Source organism: Calypte anna, chromosome 8 (genome assembly GCF_003957555.1).
Source record: "Calypte anna isolate BGI_N300 chromosome 8, bCalAnn1_v1.p, whole genome shotgun sequence".
NCBI lineage: Eukaryota > Metazoa > Chordata > Aves > Apodiformes > Trochilidae > Calypte > Calypte anna.
In genome coordinates this window covers 8470760-8495595 of record NC_044254.1, presented here as the reverse complement: position 1 = coordinate 8495595, position 24836 = coordinate 8470760, and the positions used below count along the sequence as shown (strand labels likewise).

Sequence of the window (24836 nt, the reverse complement as noted above, 5' to 3'; positions counted from 1 at the left end):
ACAGCTTAGTGACACCAAGGGTCTTCCTTTTCTCTGCCACATGATCCTGCATAGCTATCTCCAAACTCACTGGATCTTTGCTGAGTTGATTTAATTCCCTTATACAGCTGGGGTTATGTTCTGCAAGCAGTGAGCTAAATCAATGCCCTGCAAGAGTTGTGTCAGCAAGGACTGTGCTAACACCAGGTGACCCCCTGGCTCAGCCACATCACCCCTACTGAATGCCAGAATAAAATGTAAGGAGGGGAAGTTTAGAGATGGAAGATGTAGGAAAGGTATTATAGAAGAAAGAGAAACTCCTCCCTTCTGGCAACAATACACTAGTGCACATTAGCTCACCACATTCCATTTTGCGTCACCCTCAGGTAGGGATGCTAACAAGTACTGAAAATAACTATGACAGGAAAGCCAGCACAGAAAGAAGGCAATTAATTAAATGCCAAGAGTTTTGCCAACAAAATACGCTGCTGGAAAGTAGAAAAAGGAAACAAAACAAGCAGAAGGGTAAAGCCAGAGAAATGAAAGTGCAAAAAAAATTCAGAGAAAGGAAACTAATGCATGATTCAGAAACAAATTATGCCAGCCCCAAAACCTCACAACTCCAGTTGGCAAGGAGGGAGACAAAGAGACCTTTCCCTAACTAAGGGATGGTTTTGAATGCATCTGTAAAAATAAATTATTCATAAAGATATTTCCTAAAGGTGTAAACATCTGAGCTTCACACAAGAGTTAAAAAAGATGCAGGACAAGAGACTGGGAGCATTGTCAGACAAACCCATTGTTATTAGGTACAGGGAAGAACACCACACAGTTTGGAGGGCTGGCTGCACACAGCTGTGCCTCAACCATGACTGGTAATATCCACATTGCTACAGGTGAAGTACAACACATTCAACAATTAATTCCACATACACCTTAAAGAAACATCTAAATATCATAGAAATCAGTGCAAGACAACACTTTCTGATATTCTGCAGGTGTTAGATGCACGTTCACAAGTTGCAAAAAAATTATCTTAGGATGGAGCTTAAAATATCCTAAAGATATCAAAACCAGTGAAGCACTTCACAGAAAAGAAATGCCAGCCACATTTAACAGGCTTTCTATGCTCCTCCAACTAGCACTACCTCTGAATACTGAAACCATGCATGAGAGCAGCAAGTAATCCAGGATCCCCAGGTCCAGAAGCAAAGCAGCTGGCATCCAGCACACTCACTTCACAGGCAGGCCACAGCTCAAGTTCCCAGCTGCTTCTGCATTTTACATTGAGCCACCACTGGCTAAAACATGCAAGATCCATTCCTGTTTCTGGAGTATCCTCAATGACCAGCTGCACTGCTCTGAAGTCCTTCTTAGCTCCATGAACTTCCCAAGAAGCCCACATACCTAACACACAGTTATGAATCTCAGTCTGGGCAAGTACTGGAAGTTCACTGCTGCAAAGACAACTCCTTTTTTGGCTCTGCTCTCAGAGGAGGATGAAAAGGGTACAGAAGAAGGGCCTCTACAGGGCAGAATGCTGTGTATTTTCCCGCCTCGAGTTTGTAGACCTTTTGCCTTAAAGCTTTCAAGCAATCAATGATTTTGTAAACTTTACACACTGATAACAGAAGATTAACTGAAAATGACTGGTTCATCAGCACTTCACAGGCCCGAGCTCATACCTCTTCCAAAGATTTCAGCAAGGCTCTAATCCACAAGCTTTACATGTACTTTTTTGACATTTTATAGTAATTACTCTGGTCCAACACAGATCTAGCTAATAAATAAGACAGCAATAACTTTGTTGCAAATCATTTCAAACAGATTAATCCAAAGAGGCATGAATGAAAACTCTCAAATGCCAGATGATGCACTTTATTTACTTTGTCACCTAGAATCAACAGCTAGAACTCACTAATATCTCAACATTAACTATGTGAGATCAGGTTTTAATATGATCGCTCACTGTATGATGAATGATGATAAATACAGCAAATCTAAAGGCTGCCCTTACCACCTCTTTGGTATTTTGCTCAGTTATTATCATCTCTGTTGCAAAACACATGACACGTAGCTAAACAGAACAAATTTCCTGGAAATTAGTCAGGTAACTCCTATGGCTACCCAAAGTATTAACCTGCACAACACACACACACACACACACACACACACACACACACACAGCATTTCTAAGCAATACTCTTTGGGAATCTGAGGGGATTTTTGGATAAGCCCCGAATAATTTAAAAAAAAAAAAAAAGCCCCTTGAGGCAGAGAAGAAGTTATTGCAGTTTGACATTTCCCCGGAGACTTTCCAAGGTAATATGAACTCATCCATATAGCGCAGATGTTTGGAACAACACCAAACTTCAGAAGGCAACAGGGCATCAATGTTGATACAACTGAAGGTGGACAAGTGTAATTGCAGGATACTGTACTAAGTGTATTAAACATGGGGTTTCTTTGCATACATGACTGCTTCATCAAATTGTCTCTGAATCCAGGACTGGCTATACTTTGCACAACAAAGCACAAAAAAATTAGAAGTATGGGTGGGCTATATGGGTCAGTCTTACAATTCAGAAGATACCACAGGTCACAATACAATAAGCAACTGACTTACTGTACTCTACTTCTTATTTGAGTTTCTCATATGCTCACAAGCTTTCAGACAAACTGTAGAAGGATAGGCTTTTTTCTTCTTTGGAAATACGTTTCTATGGTGGGGATGAGATTCTACATGTCTAATTCCTGTACACGCTGAAAGACACTGTGATAAGGCAGTTAAAAAACAAAAAAATGTTTTAGTTGGCTAGAAAGCCTTGATTTATTCTCAAATTATTTTTTTTCATACTAGCCTGTATGCTGAAAACAGGACACATGTGATACAGGCTACCTTTACCTCTACCTTCACAGTGACACTCTAAGCCTGCTTTTGGATGTCTACCCAAACATGAGATACTTCTAAACATATCTTCAAGTTTTGAAATTGAATAACAAGTGTTCTTAGTGTGTCTTCTCTTCCAGTATCAAAAAGGAAATAAATAAACAAACCTGGAGGGCTGTGAGTTTTCACTTTGAAGCTGTCAGGCACTGCTTGCAAGTTTCCCCTCTTTACTCTACAAAAAAACTTCCCCTGCCTAAGTTTTCCATAGCTCATGAACTAATGCCTGGTTCCTACTGCATTTTATCACTCTCAAGACAGCTGGAGTCTAAAATTTCAAATGCAGACATTTCTACAGCACTGCAACACTGTCCCCTAGATAGCCTTGAGCGTAAAATACTTTTAAACTTTGCTTTTCCTGATTTAGCAGAGCTGCAAATAACCTCTTGACATCTAATGATCCAAAGTGTCTGCCTTACAGATTAACATATCATTCACTGCAATTTCTGCATCTCAAGCTTGTAATACAACTTTATACTGGAAATATATCCAGTACATTCAGCAAAATTACTTCTGCCTATGTGACCTTTCCTGGGAAGTGACACTGCCATTGCAATCTGAGATAATGGTGCTATCACCTCAAGGGTAACAAAAGTTTGCCATTCAGTTGATGCAAAAGTGAAAAACCCCAAGAACTACTTTTTCCAAATATCAGAATTCAGATATTTCTGTGATTCAATGCACACACACCTCCTATTCTTTTACTGGGGGTAGGTTTAACATAAGTAGTTTTACTATTCAAGCAGGGATGCTCCTTATGAAATGCAGAGCAAAACAAAGCACATTTCACCCAAAGAACAATATTCTGAACTGCTGCTCCTTAAAGCCAAACAGGTATAGTTCATAGAGGCAATGGAATTCAGGACCACGAGTAGTATAACCAAGATCGGCTGCTACTTCAGCAGAAAAGCAGGGAGGGACAGGACAGGGAAGCACAGGTAAGAAAAAAGACAAAACCCCAGCAGCTGGAAGATGCCAGGCTGCCAGCGTTTCCCACCAGGCCTCAGTTCCTCACAACCTCGTACAGCTACTGGAATGCCACCAGCTGGGAGCTTCACCAAGCAGGGAGGGAAGGCAAACACAGCCCAGCAGCCAAGGGAGGAAACGCTGGTACCTGCAGAACTAACCCTCAGGGTCGGGCATCCCCTCTGCCCGCCCCAGGAGGAGGCGGCTGCCCGGGCGGGAGGGAGGGAGAGAGAGGGGCTGAGGCTCCCGCCCGGGACGGGGCTCTCTCGACTCGCTACCACAGGGCCGCGGCTCCAAGTGACAACGCTGTTTTTACTCAGTGATTTCTTAAAACCTCCAGACGGGGCCTGTCCACCTCGGCTGCGCCGAGAACATCTGCCCGACACCAGGTGAGGGGAGGGCAGAGGAGCCTGGAGGAAACCCGTCGGAAACGACGAAAAACATCAAGGAAAAAAGTTCCGCTAGTGGCATTAACCCGAGGAATCCACCCAGGGACAGAGGCACGGCGGCCAGACCGCGGGCAGCCTAAGGGGCTGCTGAGGTGGCCGGGTCCAGGCCACTGCCCGGCAGGTTCACGGCCGCCCCCTCGTCTCTCGACGGCAGCAACCGAGCTCCGCAGCGAGGGCGACTGAAACGCCACCACAGCCCTCAGGAAGCCACCTCCCCGACCGCCCCACTAACGCCTCAGCTCCTCTACACCGGCCCGTCCTGCCCCTCGGGCCACGGAGCGGCGGGCGGGCGGCGATACCCCGGTGTGAGGCGCAGGTAACGCCGCTCTCCCCCCGGCTCCGGCCACGGCCATCCCGCCCCCTCGGTGCGGCGCAGAAAGTTTGTCGCTTCCAGTCCCACACCGCTCCCTCGCCTTACGGCGGGCGGAGCGGCAGCTCCCGCGCCCAATGGCGATGCGAGACAGAGCCCCAGCCGCCAATGGAAGGAGGCGGGAGGCGGGACCGCGGCAGCCGCCCGTGCGGAGCGGCGGGGAAAGAGCCTCACGGACCGAAAGTACGGCCGCCGGGACCCCCGCCACGGCCCCGGTCCCACAGCGCCCGCCCCGCCGCTACTCCGCTCACCGGGAAGCCTGGCTCCGCCTTCTTTAGGCGCGGGGGGCCCGGAACCGGCTTTCTCTCCTCCCCGGCTTGTCCAGCGCCTTAGGCCCGGGGCCGGGCCGGAGCTGGCCGCGGGCGCCTAGCGGGGTTCCCGGCGGGCGGCTCGGGCAGCCGCAGCGTCCCCCACCTCCTCTCGGCCCCCCGCTGCTCCTGCTGGGCCCGTAAACATCCCGGCATCCCCGAGGAGGGAGGCGGAGCGGCCGCCGGGCCCCGCCTCGTACCGCCAGCCCCCTGCCGGCCGCAGTGGAGGGGACCGCCGGCCGAACAGGTTCTGCTCCGCCGGGCCAGCGCCGAGCTCGATTTGGGAAGGTGGCAGCGGCCACTTGAGGGAGCGGGGCGCCAGCAGAAGGTCCCGACCGGCTCCAGGGAGCCGCGACCCCGCCGCTCTCCGGCCTCGTCCTGCGGGGTGAGCAGCGAGTGGCTCGGGCCCGAAACGGCAGCGCTGTCGCCGGGGGCTCGGCGGGCATCCAGCGGCAGGGAGCGGCGGCCTCCGTGTGCGAGGGGAAATCCGCAGCTCCTGTGAGAATGCCTTGGCTTGGAAATGTTCTGGGACAGGCACCGTGCGGGTGCTGCCTGTTGATGCTGTCAGGCACAGCGGGGCCGTCGTCTTCACTGGCGCTGGAGGCGCGGAGCAGTTGCGGGAAGCGCAGCGTTCTCCTGGGCAAAACCCGGAGTGGGGGAGCAGGAGAAATGTAAGCTCAGGCCTCTGGTGGAGACTAGAGACAGGTTCTGCAATTCAGTGAAAAGCACAGGAGTAGGCTTCGGCTCAGGCTGCTTGGAAAACACTGCGCAGCAAACAACCTCCTTTTAATTTTGTAGAAATTGTGATGCTCGATCTACAAAACATTAGGTTTTGGTCGAGTATATCAGCTGGAAGTGGCTCAAACTCCTTTTTGCTGTACTTAATAAAAATAATAGTGACAGGAACAAAAAAGACCATATTCCAAGTAAGTCCTGTCCCACAAGCTTCTACTTTTACAACAGCACTGGGGTTAAGTAGATACAATTTGCTGAATTCTGGAATACTACTGTTTTTCAGGTTCCTCGAAGTTTAGTCTGCCTCAGGCTGAGAAAAAGCAAGTACCTTCACAGGACAGAGATGTTAGGAAAGGGAACAAGTATGAAAGCAGATCACAACTTTTCCAGTAAGGTAGTGGGTTACTGTGGTCAAGCCACTTCTTCCTCGGGTGTGGAATCCCTCTGTAAAAGAGAAGTTTGGCACTCACTCCAGTGAAAAAATCATAATCTAAAACTATCTTGATTCAGACATACTGTATTTTTCCAAAGCAGAGTTTCCATGAGGGTTGGGTTGGCTTTTTGTCCTTGCAAGTTATACTTCAGTCTCTTGCAGAAATAGGAAATGGGTCAGCATGTCTGGGAAGATTCTATTTACCTCTCTGTATCTTTTGCTTTTGAGGCAAACTCCTCAGCTTTGAGAAATCTGCAGTGTATTCAGTGAGAAAAAAAGTCTAAAGTTTAAAAAGAAATATTTTTTTTGCTTTCTCTGACTGTATTGGGCTTTTTCATCTTTCATCCAATTTTTATACTCACTGCACATTCATTCTTTTTCCTTGACTTCCTGCATGCTATTATTTAGTTGTACATTCCCATACTATTTTGGCCTCTCTGGTTGCCTCAATCCAGTGGCTAATTTAGCCTGACATTACCAATTACTGCAGCATCTTTTCTTTCTCATATTCCAACCTCACCGTTGTTGGAGGATGGTTGTCTCCATTTCCTTTTTGGTGCTTGAGAATCAGAAAACCTAAAAAGGAAGAAGCTGCTTCAGTTTATTAGTCTATCATCATAAACAGGGAAAAATAATTTAACATAAAGGTAACTATAGTGTGCCCATTACTTTTAAATTTGCAAAGTGGCAGATTATCTACAGATAATGGAAGATTGTCTTCAGACCTGTGCTGTACAAACATTTCTTTATAGAACAACATTTTTCTTTTCAGTGCACATATTCAGTAAATAAATTCATCTAGTGTTCCCTGTAATGGAGCCTTTATATCAGACAGAATCAGAAAGGCAGAAGAGGCTCCAGAAGACTCAGTAGCCTTAGGGTTTGTTAAGAAGCAGCCTTGTCTCTGGCAAATGCTTCTCTTGGAGGCTGGAGGGGTTGCTGCCTAACCTGCTAGCAAAGGATTAGAGAAAAGGGACATGGTGGCATTAGGGATCTGGGAGAGAGAAAGTGATTTGTTCCCAAGTCTAATTAACTCTTGAAGGTGTTGCCAGCAAATGCTCTACACCTGGAATCAAACAGGCCAGAAGCAGAAGGAATGAACACCTGACTATTTGTCAACTGATGCTGCATTTCACTGGCCTTGTTATAAATCTATTTATATATCTATATTCATTTGAGAAAACAGCACCAGTCTTTTTCTGATAATTGAAATCTATATAATTGAAACCTGTGAGTATATAAACTGTAAGTATAGCCAGGGTTCAAGAATATCATAAATTTCAAGTTATGATAAAGGGTATTATTTGGAATGGCAGTGTTACAGTTGGATTGTCAGTGAACTAGAAAACAGTGTCTTATGCCAGGACTGAGCTATTGGGCTTAAAAGCAGCTAGAGAATGTTAGGTAACAACATAAAAGTCAACTGAAACTCAAATGTTTAGGCCTACTCCCCATACAATTCCTAACCTGCTTTCTGCTGTTATCCTGGCATCTGGACTACCATCTATTAATCTATGGTTTTTATTTTTTTCATTAACAGAATAAGCTTCAGACTCAGGAAAAACAGTTCAGAACTTTAAAACCTTAAGGCAGAAGAACTCACCAGGACAGAGGAGTATAGGAATAGATATCTTTGGAGCCACAGAGGTGGGAGCATAACATAACAGCTCACTGGTTACCAATTCTTTAGGTTCTTCAAATCAATAAGCTACAGAAAATTAATCAAAAGGAGCAACTGCTCTGCTCTAAGTCCTTGAAGCCTGAAAATACAGGTTTCAAGTTTCCCTGTATCCTGGTTCTTTGTTGCTGGCAGTAAAAAGGCTAGGATAGCTGCCTGTGCCATGGTAGGGGAAATAAGACAGGCTGTGAAGGCAGGAGTAAAGAGAGAGATCTCTTATATCTGCACTGGATAAATATTATGATAGGGTCTTATGCAGAACTTAAGCTTTTAGACCACAGAAATCATTAAATGGAGCCATTCATCAGAGCTTGCAGAAGCTCCTCTGATTTGGACCATGCAGAGCACCAGGCCTTCTTCAGAACTTCTGTATCAAAGAACCATTTCAGAATTTTTATCATAATATATTCAAATTCAACACCCTTGTAGAAATGAAAAGGCCAAATAAATTTACCACAGCCACAGTGAATGTTGAAAAGAGGGCTACATAAAATCAAGGAAGTTTGTTAAAAGTAAATTAAAAGGAGTAGCTAAAGGGGAAAATGACCTGCATTAGAATTTCCAAGTATCTATCATCTATCAAAGCCAGTAAGAGGGCCTCCAAAAGACAAGCAGAGCAAGACATGAGAATAAAGGATAGTACTAAAAACAAAAAAGCACTCCCAGAAAAATTGTGTTCAGATGAGAAAAACAGAAATTCACAAAACCTCTGGCAAGTAAAATGTAAAACTGTAAAAGGCAGGCCAAAGGAAAATGTTCGTAATGGTATAAAACTTTATTGTAAAACCTCTTCCAAGCACATCAGAAGTGGGAAGCCTGCTGCTGCTGTAGACTTTGCAGGGCCCATAAATTATAGTGATTTAAAGACAGAAGAATTCACTAAAGGTAAGAAAAATTGTTTGCTTATGTCGATACTATGAGATTCCTACAGGGGAGCCCTCTGTACCACACAAACCTCTCAAGAGTTTTTGGAGAGGTGTGGAAATGGTAAACATGGATGATACTAGATGATACTAGATTCCTCTGTTTCAAAAAAATTTTTGAGAAATCTTCACTAAAGCTTCTTAAAGAAATTAAGCTGCTTTAATAACAGGAAAGAACCAGCACTTAGCTAATAACTGATATCAGATAGGAAAAAAGGTAGAAATAAATAATCCATTTCCACAATAGAGGGAGTTTCTACTATAGTCTGGGTCCATTACTGTTTACATACTCTAAAAACAATAAAGAGAAGAGATTATAAAATGACCAGGTTTGCCAGTGGTACAAGAGGATGTAGGATACTAATTTAAAAATAAAAACAAAACTAGAACTGTAAAACAAGAGGAATGGACAAATGCTCTGTAACAAGAAAAATATGTGAAAACCTTCAGTTTAAATATAAATTACTAAATGAGATGCCTGAAGTGAGATAGAATATTGATATGACAGTTTATAAAAGGCATAAATAATTGTGATTGTTAGTGTTTTATTGGTTAACATTGATAAAAGAGTAATTATTCCTTAACTCCCCTAGTGAAAGAATTAGGTGCCATAACATGAAATAAACAAAAGTTTTAAATGAAAGAGATGAAAACACTTTTCTGTATGCTGACTAATGAAACTGTGTCATGTATGAGTAGACTAAAAAATTTCTCAGGAAAGGCCATAAATAACCATTTAAACTATATATTTTAAAATTACAGGTATGACTGCCAGCTACAAATCTTCTAGTTTTGACACAAAAAAATATTGAGGAATGGGATTACTTTATACTTTTTTTCCAGAGGTGATTTGCTTCACCTCTTATGGAGATGAACCATTGTTCCAAGGAAAATGGAAGGTGTTTTTCCATATAAATATTGACAATTTTTAATTTCAAGGAATTGAATGTGAAACTGTATATTTAAAACAGAGCTTCTAAACCTGAAGGCTGACAGCTTAGTTTCCTGTGACAGCAGAGAATCATAAACCCTTAGCAATATTCCTCATGGGAAGGTTTGGCTACATAGGCAAATGTGAGAATATTGAACTTAGGGAACATAAAACTAAAGCAAAATTTCACTAAGAAATAATACAATGTTGTCAGTGAACAAGTAGCTATATGTGTCTACTTCACCACCAATAATAATTCATAAAGGTTCTAAATTTTTAATTCAATATTTTGAAATTGAAAAATTTCAGTCCTTCTTTCATTTAGGGTCCCAAAACCAATATTAATACCATATACTTTTTTCTGATCCCTCCATAATTTTTTGTTATGTGCAGGAAACTTTTGCCATTTATGAAAAACAAAACTTGGGCACCAAAAGTGGGAGTAAACTGAAAATTGTAGTCCACTTCCTGATTAAAAACTGGTGAAATAAAATATAAAAGACCTTCTTTCAGTGAAAGATCACTGAAGTAAGACAACATGAGGTTGCTGTGTCCTCCCAGGACATGTTCTGCTGCCTTTCCTAGCAGAACATGTGACAGTCCCTCACCATGAGGTCTGGATGCAGGAGCCTGATTCCCAAGGAGCAGAGGACAGGTTTGTTCTATCTATTTGCTGGCAGTTTTGGGGCTGCAGCAGCATAGGCAGGACACACTCCTCCCACTTTGCTGGTTGTATGACTTTTGAGATACGATTATCAGCCTGAAAGCATTAATCAACAAACCATAACTATACTTTATATATACTATGTAATATAATATATATTTATTTGATTTTATATATATAGTACAGTTGGGTGCAGGGTCATTGACCACAGGCTTATCTGAGGACAGGACAGCTTATTCTCCCCATAACAGAGTCCCTCTCCATTGCTGCTAGATGAGCAGGCTTCAGGTTTTTTTACACCTTATTCCATTCTCATCTTTCCTCAGTATGTGCTAGCTGTCCCCATGTTGCTTAAGAGCAGGGCTGCTCTCACTCATTTCAGAGCCTTTGGTAACAGCCTGCCCAGCCAGCATGTTCAGATTCAGCTGAGGATTATTAGTGCCATGCTTGAGTTACATGATAGCAATGACTCTTTTCAAGAAACCAGCAACAGACATACTTCTCTATATTACATCTTAGTTCATATAAAATAAATGATTGTCATAAACCCTTACACATTGAGCTGCTCTTCTTCTCAATCCTTTTTTTTTTTTTTTTTTTTTTTTTTTGTATTTTTGCAAGGACATTTGCTGTGTCTATCTAAAAGGCCAATCAATTTTGAACATCACAGATTTTTTTGGTCTCAGAAGCTGTGACAATGAACCTCTAAACTGGAAAGTAATCCCTATATATCATAGAATCATAGAATCATAGAATCATAGAATCATAGAATCAATTGATTGGCCCTTTAGATTTTTTTTATTTGTCCATCTTTTAAGTTAATTTATTACCCTGCTCTGAATGCCAGAATCTGATTACTAGTACATTTTTCTTAAGTAGAAATTACCTAACCTGTATCTGGCAATGACCTTTCACACACAAGGTTCTTTCATAGAAGAACAAAAACATATTAATGTACAAGAAGCTCTAACAGAAGCAGATAAGCCTTTTGGCTTCCAAATAATTGTTCTGTTTGATCCAGGAAGTAGCATTTACAATATGGCACAGGTTTGACCCAGGATTAAAAACTGCCTTTGAGTCTATAAACATGTACTTGCCATTAAAAATTACAAACTTTATATCTGGTATCACTGAGGTCCAGACTCTTAGCTAGTATAAGCTGACATAGCTGCTCTGACTTCAGTGGAGTCATGCTGATTTACACAGCTGAAGACCTGGGAATTTTAACCAAAAAAGATAAAATTCAGTCAAGTTTGTCCTTTCCTTCAATAATCCGTAGCTGCCAGGAATTATGTTATGCTTGAGTCATTATTACTATAAAACTAAAAAAAATGCAGTAAAATACTAAAGAAAATCTGTGACCCTTACATTTCAAGTCAAATAAGATAAATATCCATGTTTATGGATCCATATGCAGAATCACATTACCTGTGGTGTCTAGGAAATGAAGTAGTGTCTAAAAAATTTACTGAAACCTTACCTAAACCTTTTTTTTCCCCTTTCCCAGCTAAATCCTTGGGTAGGTCAGACATCTCCACTGTTGTGCTCAGTGTTGAATCCCTGAGGAATCCATAGAAGTAATTTATTTTTATATAGTTACACAGGTAAAATTTTAAAGGAAGTTTGTAAAATATATTGGTTTTTTCCGATGCAAAGTGATAAACAAGATAAAAGCATTTCTTGGCTATTTAGCACACAAATAAATCATGAAGCCACAGACTTCATGGAGGTGGATATTCAATGTTTGTTATCCACTGTATCATACAAGATGATAAAACTGGACAGCTACTAAAATTGCACAATTAAGATACTCTTGCTCAGACTCAACCAAACGTACACCTTTGCAGAAAGGCAGCCTGAGATTCATGATTATTTAAACACCAGTTACTGTTTACATTTAGTCCTGATAAAAGAGAAAAGGGCATATTAATTGCATGTAGACTTTTTGCCCAGAGACTAATACAAGTTTTTACAAATGGACTGAATTCCAGGGTAAGTCGATAAATTTCATTCAAATATTTTTATTCAGACTTTCCATATAGGTTTGGCCAACTTTCCTCGTCTCTTGTTCCAGCCTTTCAACTAGAAACAAAATTAAGCTAAACCAGCATTTGTTCCCCTAGAATCCCTTCTCTTAGCCTGTGTCACAACTCATTAGGGTGCAACTCTCCTGAACAAGAAGTGTCTCTCACCATGTCTCTGCCTGGTAGAATGGAGCCCATGCCTGTGCTGCAGTGCAGATTCATAAAGATGTTGTAAGGGTGTTGACAGAGGTAACTGCACTAGTGGGGAATTACAGCATTTATGGTAAAAATAGCTATTGACAGTCAAAAAAATGAAACTTAATTTCCAGTGTTTAATCTTTATTAGCTGGAACTTCCACTAGACAGGACATGATTTTCAGTGTCAATTTTGCTAGAATAAGGACTGCAGATTTTTTCTACTAGCTTCAGCAGTTTGGAGCAATCTTTGGAATAAAAATCCACAGAACAAGTGAAATGAATATTGTTGGCATTTTACAATAAAACAAGAGTGCATTTTATAGGTGGCTAGCAGCTTGTAATTACCCTTAGTAAAACTAATCCTTTCCCTGTGCTTATTAAAATGTTTCATGTATCAGCAAGCCAGGAAAAGGACTCACTACTAATCTCTTAACTTGCACTAAAACAGAAACGTCCACTTGAGTCATGGTTCCCAGTGCCAGTCCTGTTTCTCTGACTGCTCTTGGAATTCAAAGCCTCTGAGGGAATTAAAACTAACACATTAGATCCTAATTAAATCCAAAAGGGATGTGAAATGTAACCAAATAACTTTCCAGTATTTCTTGGGAATATGGTCTCAGGAGAATAAGGAAGGAGCGGTGGATTTCAATGAATTATTTCTCCCTCTTCTGACAGAAAATGTCTGCAGTGTTCTTTTGACCCCTTTTTGATTTCTTCAAGGGAAGCATTTGACTCTTCAGGCTTCCTCCTGCAAATATATTTTTTAAAGTTGCTGCAGGTTTGTAATAATTTAGTAGGATAAAGAAGTACAATCATTATGACTGCAGTCCTTTTTTTCTTCAATTAGTATTTCTAATCACATTAGACATGTTTTCAGTATCCAGAGAGGATGCCTGATCCCTACAGCTATCGTGAACCATTAACTTTAATTAAAATTTACAAGTCTAATGTTGTTACATCTGCTAAAAGCATTAACTGCCATGTTAATTACCAAAATGTTAATGTTGCGTTAAAATATGAATGTTCCCTTTTGACAGTTTATCTGTGGTTTAATCATTTAATCATTTATTTTTGGTAGAATATCTCCTAAAAAAAATGCAGGAGGAAAAAGGCATAAAAGCATAAATGCTGGCTGAAATAATGACACATAATGGGTAAACTTCACCTAAATAGACAACTTAATACTTTAAAAATATCAGAATATCAGTTAGCAGAAACTCATTTGTATTCTTTGCTGCATCTGAAATAAATACATGGCACATCTGTCATATCTAAGTTGTTATTTCTAATTCCAGCACATTGTCTTGCTGTTACTTTATGGGGAAATCTAATCTGTGGGACATGGGTCTTTAATCCTTATAGCTGAGGATTGTCATTTATTTGGCCATACACTAGAACTTCCCCCAAAATGAGATCCGAGGACTTCACATCAAAAACTTCTATTGAATTTCTGAATTTCCCCATATAACTATTTTGAAAATAGATTTAGAAAAGGAGATGTCTAGAACTCAGTCCTGAAGTAACTGAGCTCCCATCCTTACTATAGGATCAAAAATTTTAAATCACAGAATCATTAAGATTGGATGACCTCTAAGATCATCAAGTCCAACCATCAACCCAACACCACCAGCCAACTATACCATGTCCTCAAGTACTACATCCACACGTTTTTTGAGTGCCTCCAGGGAGGGTGACTCCACCATCTCCCTGGGCAGCTTGTTCCAGTGCCTGATTACTCTTGCAGTAAAGAAATTTTTCCTAACATCCAATCTAAACCTCCTCTGGTGCACCTTGAGTCCACTTCCTCTCATCCTATCGTTAGAATTAATAATAGGTATAGCCAAGTGTTCGCTGTAGTTCATCTAAACAAAAAACAAACAAACAAACAAACAAACAAGCAAAAACAAAAAAAAAACGCAAAGCAAGCAAACAAAAACAAACAAACAAAAGAACACAGAAAAAACCCCCCGTCACTTGCTTTATTTCATGGAAAGACCCCATATTAGTCTTAAGGGCAATGTAATTGAAATGAATAAATTATTCTGGCAAGCCAATGTTAAAGATAATTATTACATGTTTCCTTCACACTGATAATTATTGTAGTGTCTGAAGTTAACAGTCTGCCAATTTCTTAATGTGATTGTAAATAAGAGCTATTAGATTTCATACCAGAATCTATTTTTAATTACATGAGGAAACCTTAATTTTGCATGTAGATTATCTATGTTACCTGTCAGATGCATATTCCTCATCCTGTTGAATACTAGAAGTAGGCAGCTGTTCAGCAGCAAGTGCGTAATTGGTTTTGTAGAGTGGGGGAAAATGTCTTTTTAGAGATCAGATAACCAGTTCACAAATTTAGATGGTTTATTAGAATGATAAAATTTTGAAAATCTGCAAGTCAGTGTTCAGAAAACAGCATTTCAAATTACTGTGCTGAGCTTATTTTATCATTTTTTAAAGGAACTATATCTGTAAGTTCCTTCCTATAATCTGAAAATGACAAAATTGCAGAGACCACTGCAGTGGACTGTCAGCTAACAGGACAGTGTGTACAGGACGGCTTCACCACAGCCTGCCCTTCCAGTTAATATTGTAGGAAAATGCTGCAATGATGCATCATTTGCCTTCCACAGAGTTTGGATGCCTCATCTTCACATCCACTTGCAGGTTTTTTATTAAAGGACCATCAAATGAACTGGTCTGAAGCTGAAAAAACTCGACAGAACCCAAGCTGACCTGAGAATTCATGGAACCTACCCCACTTCCCTCCCTGCCCTTCCCTCCCCTACACCCCTAAAAAACCCCAAACAAACAAGCAAACAAACAGCCATACTTTCCAGCTCAGTCAGTGTAAAACCCAAGCTCAGCAGCAAAGGCTGTTTCTGTTGTAGACTTGAGCCATGCTGCATTCACATCCAGTAGGACTAGAAATAAGACATTGAGTCCTTTGATCCCAAGGCTTTATAAAATTCTACTTCAAACAGAAAATATTTCCATTTAAAAATAATAGTTGTTATTATTTTGAAGACTGTAGTAAGTTGCTAAAAAATGTCTTGTAATAGTCTGCCAGAAGGCAAATTATCTCCTGGGTTTTGTTTGCTTGTATAGATTTCATTGCCTGCAGCAATACTGCTTAAAGTCAAGTTTACAGAAACTTTTGTCTCTCCTGGGGAGATGAATACCTTCCAAAGCTCATTATTTATTTGGGAATATACAAGCACTTAGAAAAGACAAAGTAGTATTTCAAATTACTTATTTGCAGTTAATCTGATACTTCTGTGTGCAGATCACCATCTTCTTGCAAGGTTCTGTATTAACACCAGTCTGGGAGCATGGAATTCACCTCTTCTCTTTTGGAGTCTGTCAGTTCTTACAGTTAGGGGAAACTACTTGACTCCTTTTTTCTAAGGAAAAATAGAAACACGATTTTATTTGGTTCCTTGTGACTAATTGTTTGACTGTCATTGTAAAGCAGAGCATTAAGAAGAGTGCTGTACAGCCACTGAGACACACAGACAAGCAAGAAGCTTCCCTCTTCATAATTCCTTTTATTTTGTGAAGCGTAAATTAACTCCATTGTACCATGGCCACAGAGTAGCTCCAGAAAAAATGTTACCTTTTCTTTTGCTTAAGGGAATGCAGGATCTTATTCAAAGAGATAGCAGTAAGATAACAATGGATTATCAGTATTCAACAGGTTGTCTCAGAATATACACTAAAGAAAAAATATATAAATTGTGTTTAACAGCAATGTCTGCTTTAAAAATTGCATATATTTCCTCTCTGCCTACTTTTTCCATAGTGCATGTACTAGTACTATTAAGAGAGAACTTTAAAAGATTTCTCTCATTCCTTTCACCAAACATTTGGGTGGAGGATGCTTGTCTGAATTCACTGTAATCACTAATCACTAGCACTAATCACTAATCACTAGCAATCAGCCTAGTACATCATCCTTAAAAGCTACTTTATGGAACTGTAAAACAGTGGAGTTTTATTATTGTTAATTAAAAGGCCAATGTAAGAGTATTATTTTATTAACTCTTTCAAGCTAATCTTCACAACAGTTTTTATCAGACAAAACATCAAAAGGTGAGCTATGCTTAGCTTTTTGAGAAGTGACAGACTCAGCTTCAGCAGTAAACCTTTTTTTGACCTTTCTTGTGAATATACCTACATTCTTGAATGAACATCTCTCTGTTTCAGAATCACTTTTACAAATCTAGATTAACTTTAAAGAGAACACTTTTGATTGCACATACCTGATTTTGCTCACAGAGGAATTCCAGTGTATGGATACATAAGAACAAATCTAGCGTCAAGGTTCTAATTTATTTAGGACTCCACTATTAGTGTATTAAATGTACCTTCCAGAACAATACAGGTTTATGGCTCATAATAGGTATGCATCATTATAGGCATGCATATATATGTGTGTGTATATTTTTGTATATTCATATGTTTCATATACATGTGTTCTTATATGTGTTACTATAATTAACATATCAGAAACATGGTTTTTATGGGAAGCAAAAATGCAAGGGTTGTTTGTGATTTAGAAAGCATAGGAACACTTGAGAAGGAATCAGGGTAGGAGTCAGGGCCCATGCCACAAAAAAAGTGTTAGGATCATCAGCCCATCTGAAGTGCATCTATATCAACACACCCAGCATCAGCAATAAACAGGGCGAGCTGGAAGCCATGATCCATCAGGAAAACTGTGACGTAGTGGCTAGCAAAGAAACATGGAATGCCTCACATGACTGAGATGCCACAATTGATGGCTACAAACTCTACAGGAGGAATAGACAGGGAAGGAGAGGTGGTGTCATGGCCCTGTATGTTAGGAATTGTTAGGACTTGAAAGTAGTGATGACAGACAGGGTCGAGTGTCTTTGGATCAGGATTAGGGGCAAGGACAACAAGGCTGATATCACTGTGGGAGTCTGCTAGATCTCCCAGCCAGGGCAGTTAGGTGGAAAAAATATTATATAGACACTTAGAGGAAATCTCACAGTTGTATTTCTTATGGGGGATTTCAACTTCCCTGATGTATGCTGGAATTACAACACAGTAGAGAGGGAACAGTCCTGGAGGTTCCTGGAATGTGTCAAGAATAACTTCCTGACTCAGCTGGTGAGTGAACCAACCAGGGAAGGTGCCCTGCTGGACCTATTCTTTGTGAATAGGGAAGGGCTGGTAGGAGATATGATGGTTGGAGGTCATCTTGGACACAGTGACCATAAAATGATAGAGTTCTCAATTCTTAGAGATACCAGAGGGGGGGTCAGACAGAAAAAGTCACTCGAGACTTCAAAAAAACAAACTTGAACTTTTTTAGAAGCCTGATTGCCAGAATCCCTAGGGAATCTGTTCTGAACGTTCCAGGAAGGCTGGATGCTCTTCAAGAAGGAAGCGGTGAAGGCACAGGAGCAGGCCATCCCCATGTCCTGTAAGGCAAGTCAGAGGCATAAAAGACCAGCCTGGCTGAACAGGGAGCTTTGGCTGGACTCAGGAAGAAAAAGAAGAGTTGACAATCTTTGAAAAAGGGGCAGGCCACTCACAATGACCACAAAAATATTGTGAGGCTATACAGGGTGAGAATCAGAAGGGCCAAAGCCCAGCTAGAAAATAATCTGGCCTCTATTGTGAAAGACAGCAAGAAAGGTTTCTGTAAATATATTAATAGCAAAAGAACAACCCAGGAGACCCTCCATCCCCTATTGGATGCAGGAGGAAACATGGTGATAAAGGATGAGGAAAAAGCTGAGGTGCTTAATGAATTCTCTGCTTCAGTCTTTAGCAATAGGGTTATAAAGAAGTTATAGGGTTATAAAGAAGAAACCCAACTCCCTAAGCCAGGAGACAGGGACCAGGAGCAGAATGACCTCCCCACAATCTAGGAGGAGATGGTCAGTGACCTGCTACACCATACAGATGTCCACAAATCTATGGGGTCAGGTGGGATGCACCCAAGAGTGCTGAAAGAACTGTCAGGGCTGCTCACCATGCCACTTGCCATCATTTACCAGCAGTCCTGGCTGACTGGAGAGCTACCTGCATGGGGGTTATCAGTGTAACCCCCATATATAAGAAGGGGTGGAAGGATGACCCAGGAAATTACAGGCTGGTTAGTTTGACTTCAGTACCAGGCAAGAGGATGCAGCAGATCATCTGAGTGCCATTGTGGGGTACATACAGGACAACCAGGTGATCATGCACAGTCAGCATGCGCTCATGAAGGGCAGGTCCTGTTTGACTAACCTGATCTCCTTCTATGACAGGGTGACCTGCTTCTGGAATGAAGGAGGGGCTGTGGGTGTGTTCTACCTTGACTTTAGCAAGGCCTTTGACAGAGTTTCCCACAGCATTCTCCCGGGAAAGCTGACTGCTTGTGGCTTGGATGTGGATAAAAAACTGTATGGATGGCCAGGTCCAAAGAGCTGCAGTCAGTGGAGTTAAATCCAGCTGGAGGCTCCTGACAAGTGGTGTTCCCCTGGGCTCAGTGCTGGGGCTGCTCCTGTTTAACATCTTCCCTGATGGTTTGGATGAGGGGACAGAGTGCACCCTTAGTACCTTCGCAGATGACACTAAGCTGGGTGGGAGTGTTGCTCTGCCTAAGGGAAGGGAGGCTCTGCAGATGGATCTAGGCAGGCTGGATGGATGGGCCCAGGCCAGTTGCCTGAGTTTCAGTAAGGCCAAATGTCAGGTTCTGCACTTTGGCCACAACAACTTCTGCCAGTTCCACAGGCTTGGGGAGGAGTGGCTGGAGAGCTGCCCAGCAGAGAAGGACTTGGGGGTGCTGAGTGACAGACACCTGAACATGAGCCAGCAGTGTGCCCAGGTGGCCAAGAAGGCAAATGGCATCCTGGCCAGTATCAGGAGCAGTGTGACCGGCAGGACCTGGGAGGTGATCTCACCCTTGTGCTCAGCTTTGGTGAGGCTGCACCTCAAGTCCTGTGTGCAGTTTTGGGCAGTGCAGTATAGGAAGGACATGATGGTGCTGGGGAGGGTGCAGAGGAGGGCAAGGAGGCTGATTAGGGGTCTGGAGAACAGGTCTTGGGAGGGGAGGCTGAGGGAGCTGGTGCTGTTCTGCCTGAAGAGGAGGCTGAGTGATAACTGACCTTATCACTCTCTACAGATACCTGAAAGGAGGCTGTAGTCAGGTGGGTGTTGGCCTCTTCTCCCCAGTGACAGGACAAGAGAAGATGGGTTCAGGTTGTGCCAGAGGAGGGTCAGATTAGATATTATGCAAAATTTCTTCACTGAAGGAGTGGTGAGCCATTGGAACAGGTTGCCCAGGGAGGTGGTGGAGTAACCATCCCTGGAGGTATTTAAAAAACAGGTAGATGTGTTGCTCCAGGAGATGATTTAGTGGTTAAGGTGGGTTAGGGTTGATGGTTTGAAGGTCCTTTCCAACCATAATGATTCTATGATGATTCTATGATTCTGAGATGACAATGTAACCAAGTGTCCTATGGAAGCAGTGGTCAGATACACACAACACATTCCTACAGTTCCAACACCACTCTGGTAATCTGATACAATGATTGCATTGGAACTGAGTGCTATTTTACAACCTGCAAACTGAACTTGCAACTTAACTGGTTCCTAATATTTACTAATGATAGGTTTAATGCAGCATAATGATGCTAAATGTGCAGTGTTATTAGATAAACCCACACATGCAAATTTACTAAAAATCAAACACTTGCTTTTAGAATATGCATGACAGAATATGAATCCACTATTATTAAATATTACAATAAAGTATGGAGAAATTAACTTCTTTGTTCTGTAATCTTCACCCCTGTGGCTGGACAAACATATTCAAGGCCCACCCATTTTCTTTTACCTAGCCAGTCTTCCCCATGTCTCTGGTTTGCCCTTTCAGTCTTTCCTTATGTGATGGAACACGGGAATCTCTGGTAAGGTTTCCTCTGGAAGTTAAAAATGGAATACAGGGTTTTGATCCAGATGTTTCCACAAACTACTGCTTCATCTAGCATGACACTGAAACTGAAATTTAATTTGGAGGCTTCTTGGACTGTACTCCCTAAAAATAATACAAGAAAATATGTATTAATGGAAACTTTGCTCCAGAATATCCAATTCGCATTAAATCAGAGTAAACCACCAATGATTTTCCTTGTCCTGTTTCCACTCCCTTGCTTGTTTTTTTCCTAGTAAAATGTCATTTCAGTTACAAGCTGCCAAATGAAATCTGTACAGATACACAGTATGCCCTGCTGTTCTCTAATGTTCAAAGGATATTGTTGTTCTTTAGCACCTTATTCCATCTGAATTTCTAAAGGCTGACAATTAAATATTCAAAAACATGTTAGGTCACCAGAGATAATTATTGCAGCCTATTAAATTACTAAAATATGAATTTAAGTATATGGACTGATCCTTAATTTAAAAAAAAAAAAAAAGAATTCCAAAGAAATTAAACAATGTATATTAATTTGCCCAGAAAAGACTTTCTTATTGTCAGTATTTCACACAAGTGAGAACAAGTAGTCATAAATTCAGAAGAGAAAGAAATGCTCTTGTTCAGCTGTTTTTTCTTAGGAAAACATGGCTTGGAATTAGCATTATTTTGTTTTAATCATTTCTATAGCTGTTCATTTCCTTATCATTCATTTCTAACTGTCACCAGACTGCATTATGAAACTCTGCCTACCTCCTCATCCCTAGTGAAAACAGGCAGTATGTAGGGAAACCTAGACAGGATTTTTTATTTCACCAGGAAACTAAAAAGATACCCAATTACCCAATACTACATCTTGCAGAAGTTAAGGTATGGAGCTAATTCAGTGGCAACATTGAAAATGTAATGATGTTCATGTTCAGCTTTTAGGACTTCTGCAAGAATAGAATGAAAGCAGAATGTGATTTAGGACTGAAAATCTGATAATCCTAAGTAGAGCCTGATTGTCACTGAAAAGGACAGTGTGCAGAGTCTTCAATAAAATAGCAATATTGCACAAGTGTGGGATGCAAAATATATTATTATTCCCTCTAATGCTCTTCTAAGGTTTCCTTTTCATGCAAATTTCTCTTTGCTGGTTATTTTCCTCACAAGAACATACATTATAATTTCTTGTTCTGTTGAAATTTTACATGTGCTTAAAAAGGAGAGAAACCTCAGTGGTGACAAATGGAAGGTGATAAACCTCAGGAATAACAAAATCTTCTGGTATGAGCTGGAACTTTTTTCTTGGAAAAATCTTAGGAGAAGAACATCCAACTATAGAATGACAATGACCCAAGAAAATGTTATGTAACACAAGGATATTTAAGGCAATGACAGGATTTATTGGGAGTGTATATTCAGAGACTGTACCAACAACATCTCACAACTTTGTGATCAATTTTTGAGGAAGATTAATTCACATTGAATCAGATTAAGAGAAGCTACTAACATTAGATGAGTAGTATTTTATCAGGGTACCATAATTTTTGTCTTCAGTTAAAGAGAGACAGAAAAATGGGGACATTCCCCCAATTTAATGTAGCAGGCCAGCAACAGAACTGGAACTGGAAGCAGTCTATTTGAACACTATACCAGTTATCTTAGAATCAATTAAAATTGTCCTTTATACTTGTAAGCTTTCTTCACAACATGTGGCAGAATTCATGGAACTTCACACAAAATTCACTGAACTGAAAGGATGATACTAAAGATTAAAAAAATATTTAGAGGGTCCCTGATTAGTAGCTACCTTAATCTATATAAAAAAACAAAACAGAACAAATATCTTCCTTTTGGACTACTGTCTCTAAAACCTGACTCCAGTCCTCTTGCCAGTGCCTTAATAAATTCCAGAGATCACTGGGAGCAAGGTTTGGAAACACTTCAGCAGGTGAACCACTTTCTGAAAACTGAAACCTTTGTTTCAAAACCACATTCAGTTCAAGCTGACTCACAGAAGGCCTGAAGTTAGAGGCTCATTCTCTCTTTTCTGGACTCAGTCCAAGCAGAGAAGACTTGGAGAGAGAAAAAAGATTGTTTTAGTGATCAGGATACAAATAAACAAAACCTGTCAGACACATTGGCATGCATCTGCACAGATACAAGGAAAAGAAATTAGCATTCATTCAAAGCTGTTTCTGCTTTCTGACAGGTAATAATGATTGTTAATGGGACTGACATTTCCACTAAACAATCAAAACATATTCTTCAAAACCTATTGCATAATTAACATTACTTACACACAATTCACTTCAAATAACATCAAATTAGAAAGACTAATGGGACTAGAAAATAGCATCCTGAAAAGCATCTTGTCCAGGTGTTAAAAGTGAGCCCTGATAACTTACCCAAGGCCATGCTTGGTTGCTTCTCAGCAACCTCCTCATTCTCAGCAACCTCCTCAGCAAGTCCTCATTGTATTCTGCCATTGCTAGTAGTAAAAGGTTGCAGACATGAATGCAGGACTTTCAGGGACCTGTTTCCTCTCTGTACTTTTTTCCAACAAGTATTGCTGGGAGAAAAGGAATGATTTTGGGAGGAAGAATTGATTAGCTATACACAAGACTGGTTGCTACATGTGGCAATCCACATGAAATGGATTGAAATGGCAGGAGATCCATCAGCAGAGGTAGCAACAAAGTTCATGTCTTTACCCAGCTGATGAGTGAGATGGTGTTGCCTGAGTAGCTTAAGGTTAGGCAAGACAATGATGGAGTTTAAGTTCTTAATTTCATTCTATCCTTAGCAAATCAGATACTTGCTGCAAGTTCTATTTGTCCTCTAAATAAACTTCTCACTATTTTGCTGGAACAGAGACTTATCCATTCACATCATCTATGCACAGATGTTTTAAGAAGCACTGCACCTACTGCATATAAACTTTTCAGCTGTGTTCTTATTGTAAGCCAGAGGAAAATCTAATGCAGAGTAAACCATGTGTCCTCTTTGCTGAATTAGATACAAAAGGCCTGCAACAGCTTCTCAATGAAACAATAAAGGAAAAAAAAAAACTAATTACTTTTAATGTAGAGCTGTGTAATGCCTGAAATTATGACCTGGGAGGTATCTTCCAAAAATAGAGCTTGAAGAATTGAGACTAACCTTGGAGGCAATAAGCAAATCATTTGTTGTTCTTTGTAAACTAAGAATCACAGAATTGTCATGGTTGGAAAACACTTCTAAGATCACCACATCCAACTGTCAACACTGCCCTCACCCCCCAAAAACTATCTGTTTTTACATATCTATATCATCATGCTCACTAGACCGTGTCCTGAAGTGTCTTATCTACACAGGCAGCCCATTCCAGCACCTGACTCCTCTCTCAGTAAGGAATTTCTTCCTCAGATTTGGTCTAAACCTCCCCTGGTGCAACTTCAGGCCATTTCATCTCTCCTATCATTATATACTTGAGAGAAGAGGCCAAGGAACATGACATGTCTTCTGGGTTTGGTGGTGGGAGAAGGAGGGTAAAGGGAAGTTGCTCTCAAATGATTATTAGAAATATAGTAATAAATAAAATGTCTAGGAAAAAAGGAAAAAAAAAACCCAAACGACTTCTTCTATGGACTCTGATGTTTCCAAACATTGATTGTGAATTGAACAAGATAAATAAAGCAGGCTGAAAATATGCTGTCAAAACTTTTCATAACACCAAGATTTTTAATGATTTTTTAATGCTCTGATGACAGATATATGAAAATTAGTACAAAATGCAAAGAAAAATATAAAACTTCACTGTAGAATTTGCAAAGACGAAGAAGAAAGTGTAATTTCCTAGCACTGATGACAGCGTAAGCATAGAGTAACTTTCAGGAGAATTATTTTTGCAAAACACCAGGATGTTTCACATGCTTTGGTTTCTAGTACGTCGTCGTTAAATCAAAGAGTAGGGTTTTGTGTTTTGTTTTTTTTTCCAGGCATGTAGAAAAGTTCACAAAAGCGAAGCAAATTCTGACACTACCAGTTAGGCTCTTCAACAGATAAAGTAACTTGTTCATATTATTCCTTGAGATCAAGCCAACAGATAAAATAGCCTACAGATTTCCAGCTGAGTACATAAGCATGAACAAAATATGGTGATTAAATTCTGCATTGAAGTTTAAATAAAAGTGTAATTATATCTAACACTGCAGCTTATAATGTTTTGAGGATTTATGCAGGAAATGGGCAATACACAAGTGCTACCTGCAGTGGATTCATCCATGCATGGATCACCTATGTATAGAGACACTTTATTCTGTGTTAGG

General features: G+C 40.7%; 1 protein-coding gene across 1 annotated transcript in view; it reads right to left on the bottom strand.

The window, feature by feature from the left end:
• The window catches only part of NEK7 (NIMA related kinase 7), a 67735-nt gene extending 62560 nt beyond the window's left edge, over positions 1-5175 (bottom strand). Inside the window, 3 exon segments of the mRNA XM_030455621.1 lie at positions 3059-3194; positions 3196-3309; positions 5008-5175. Coding sequence (XP_030311481.1) covers positions 3059-3194; positions 3196-3309; positions 5008-5175 — 418 coding nt within the window.
• Between the last annotated feature and the right edge of the window lie 19661 nt (positions 5176-24836).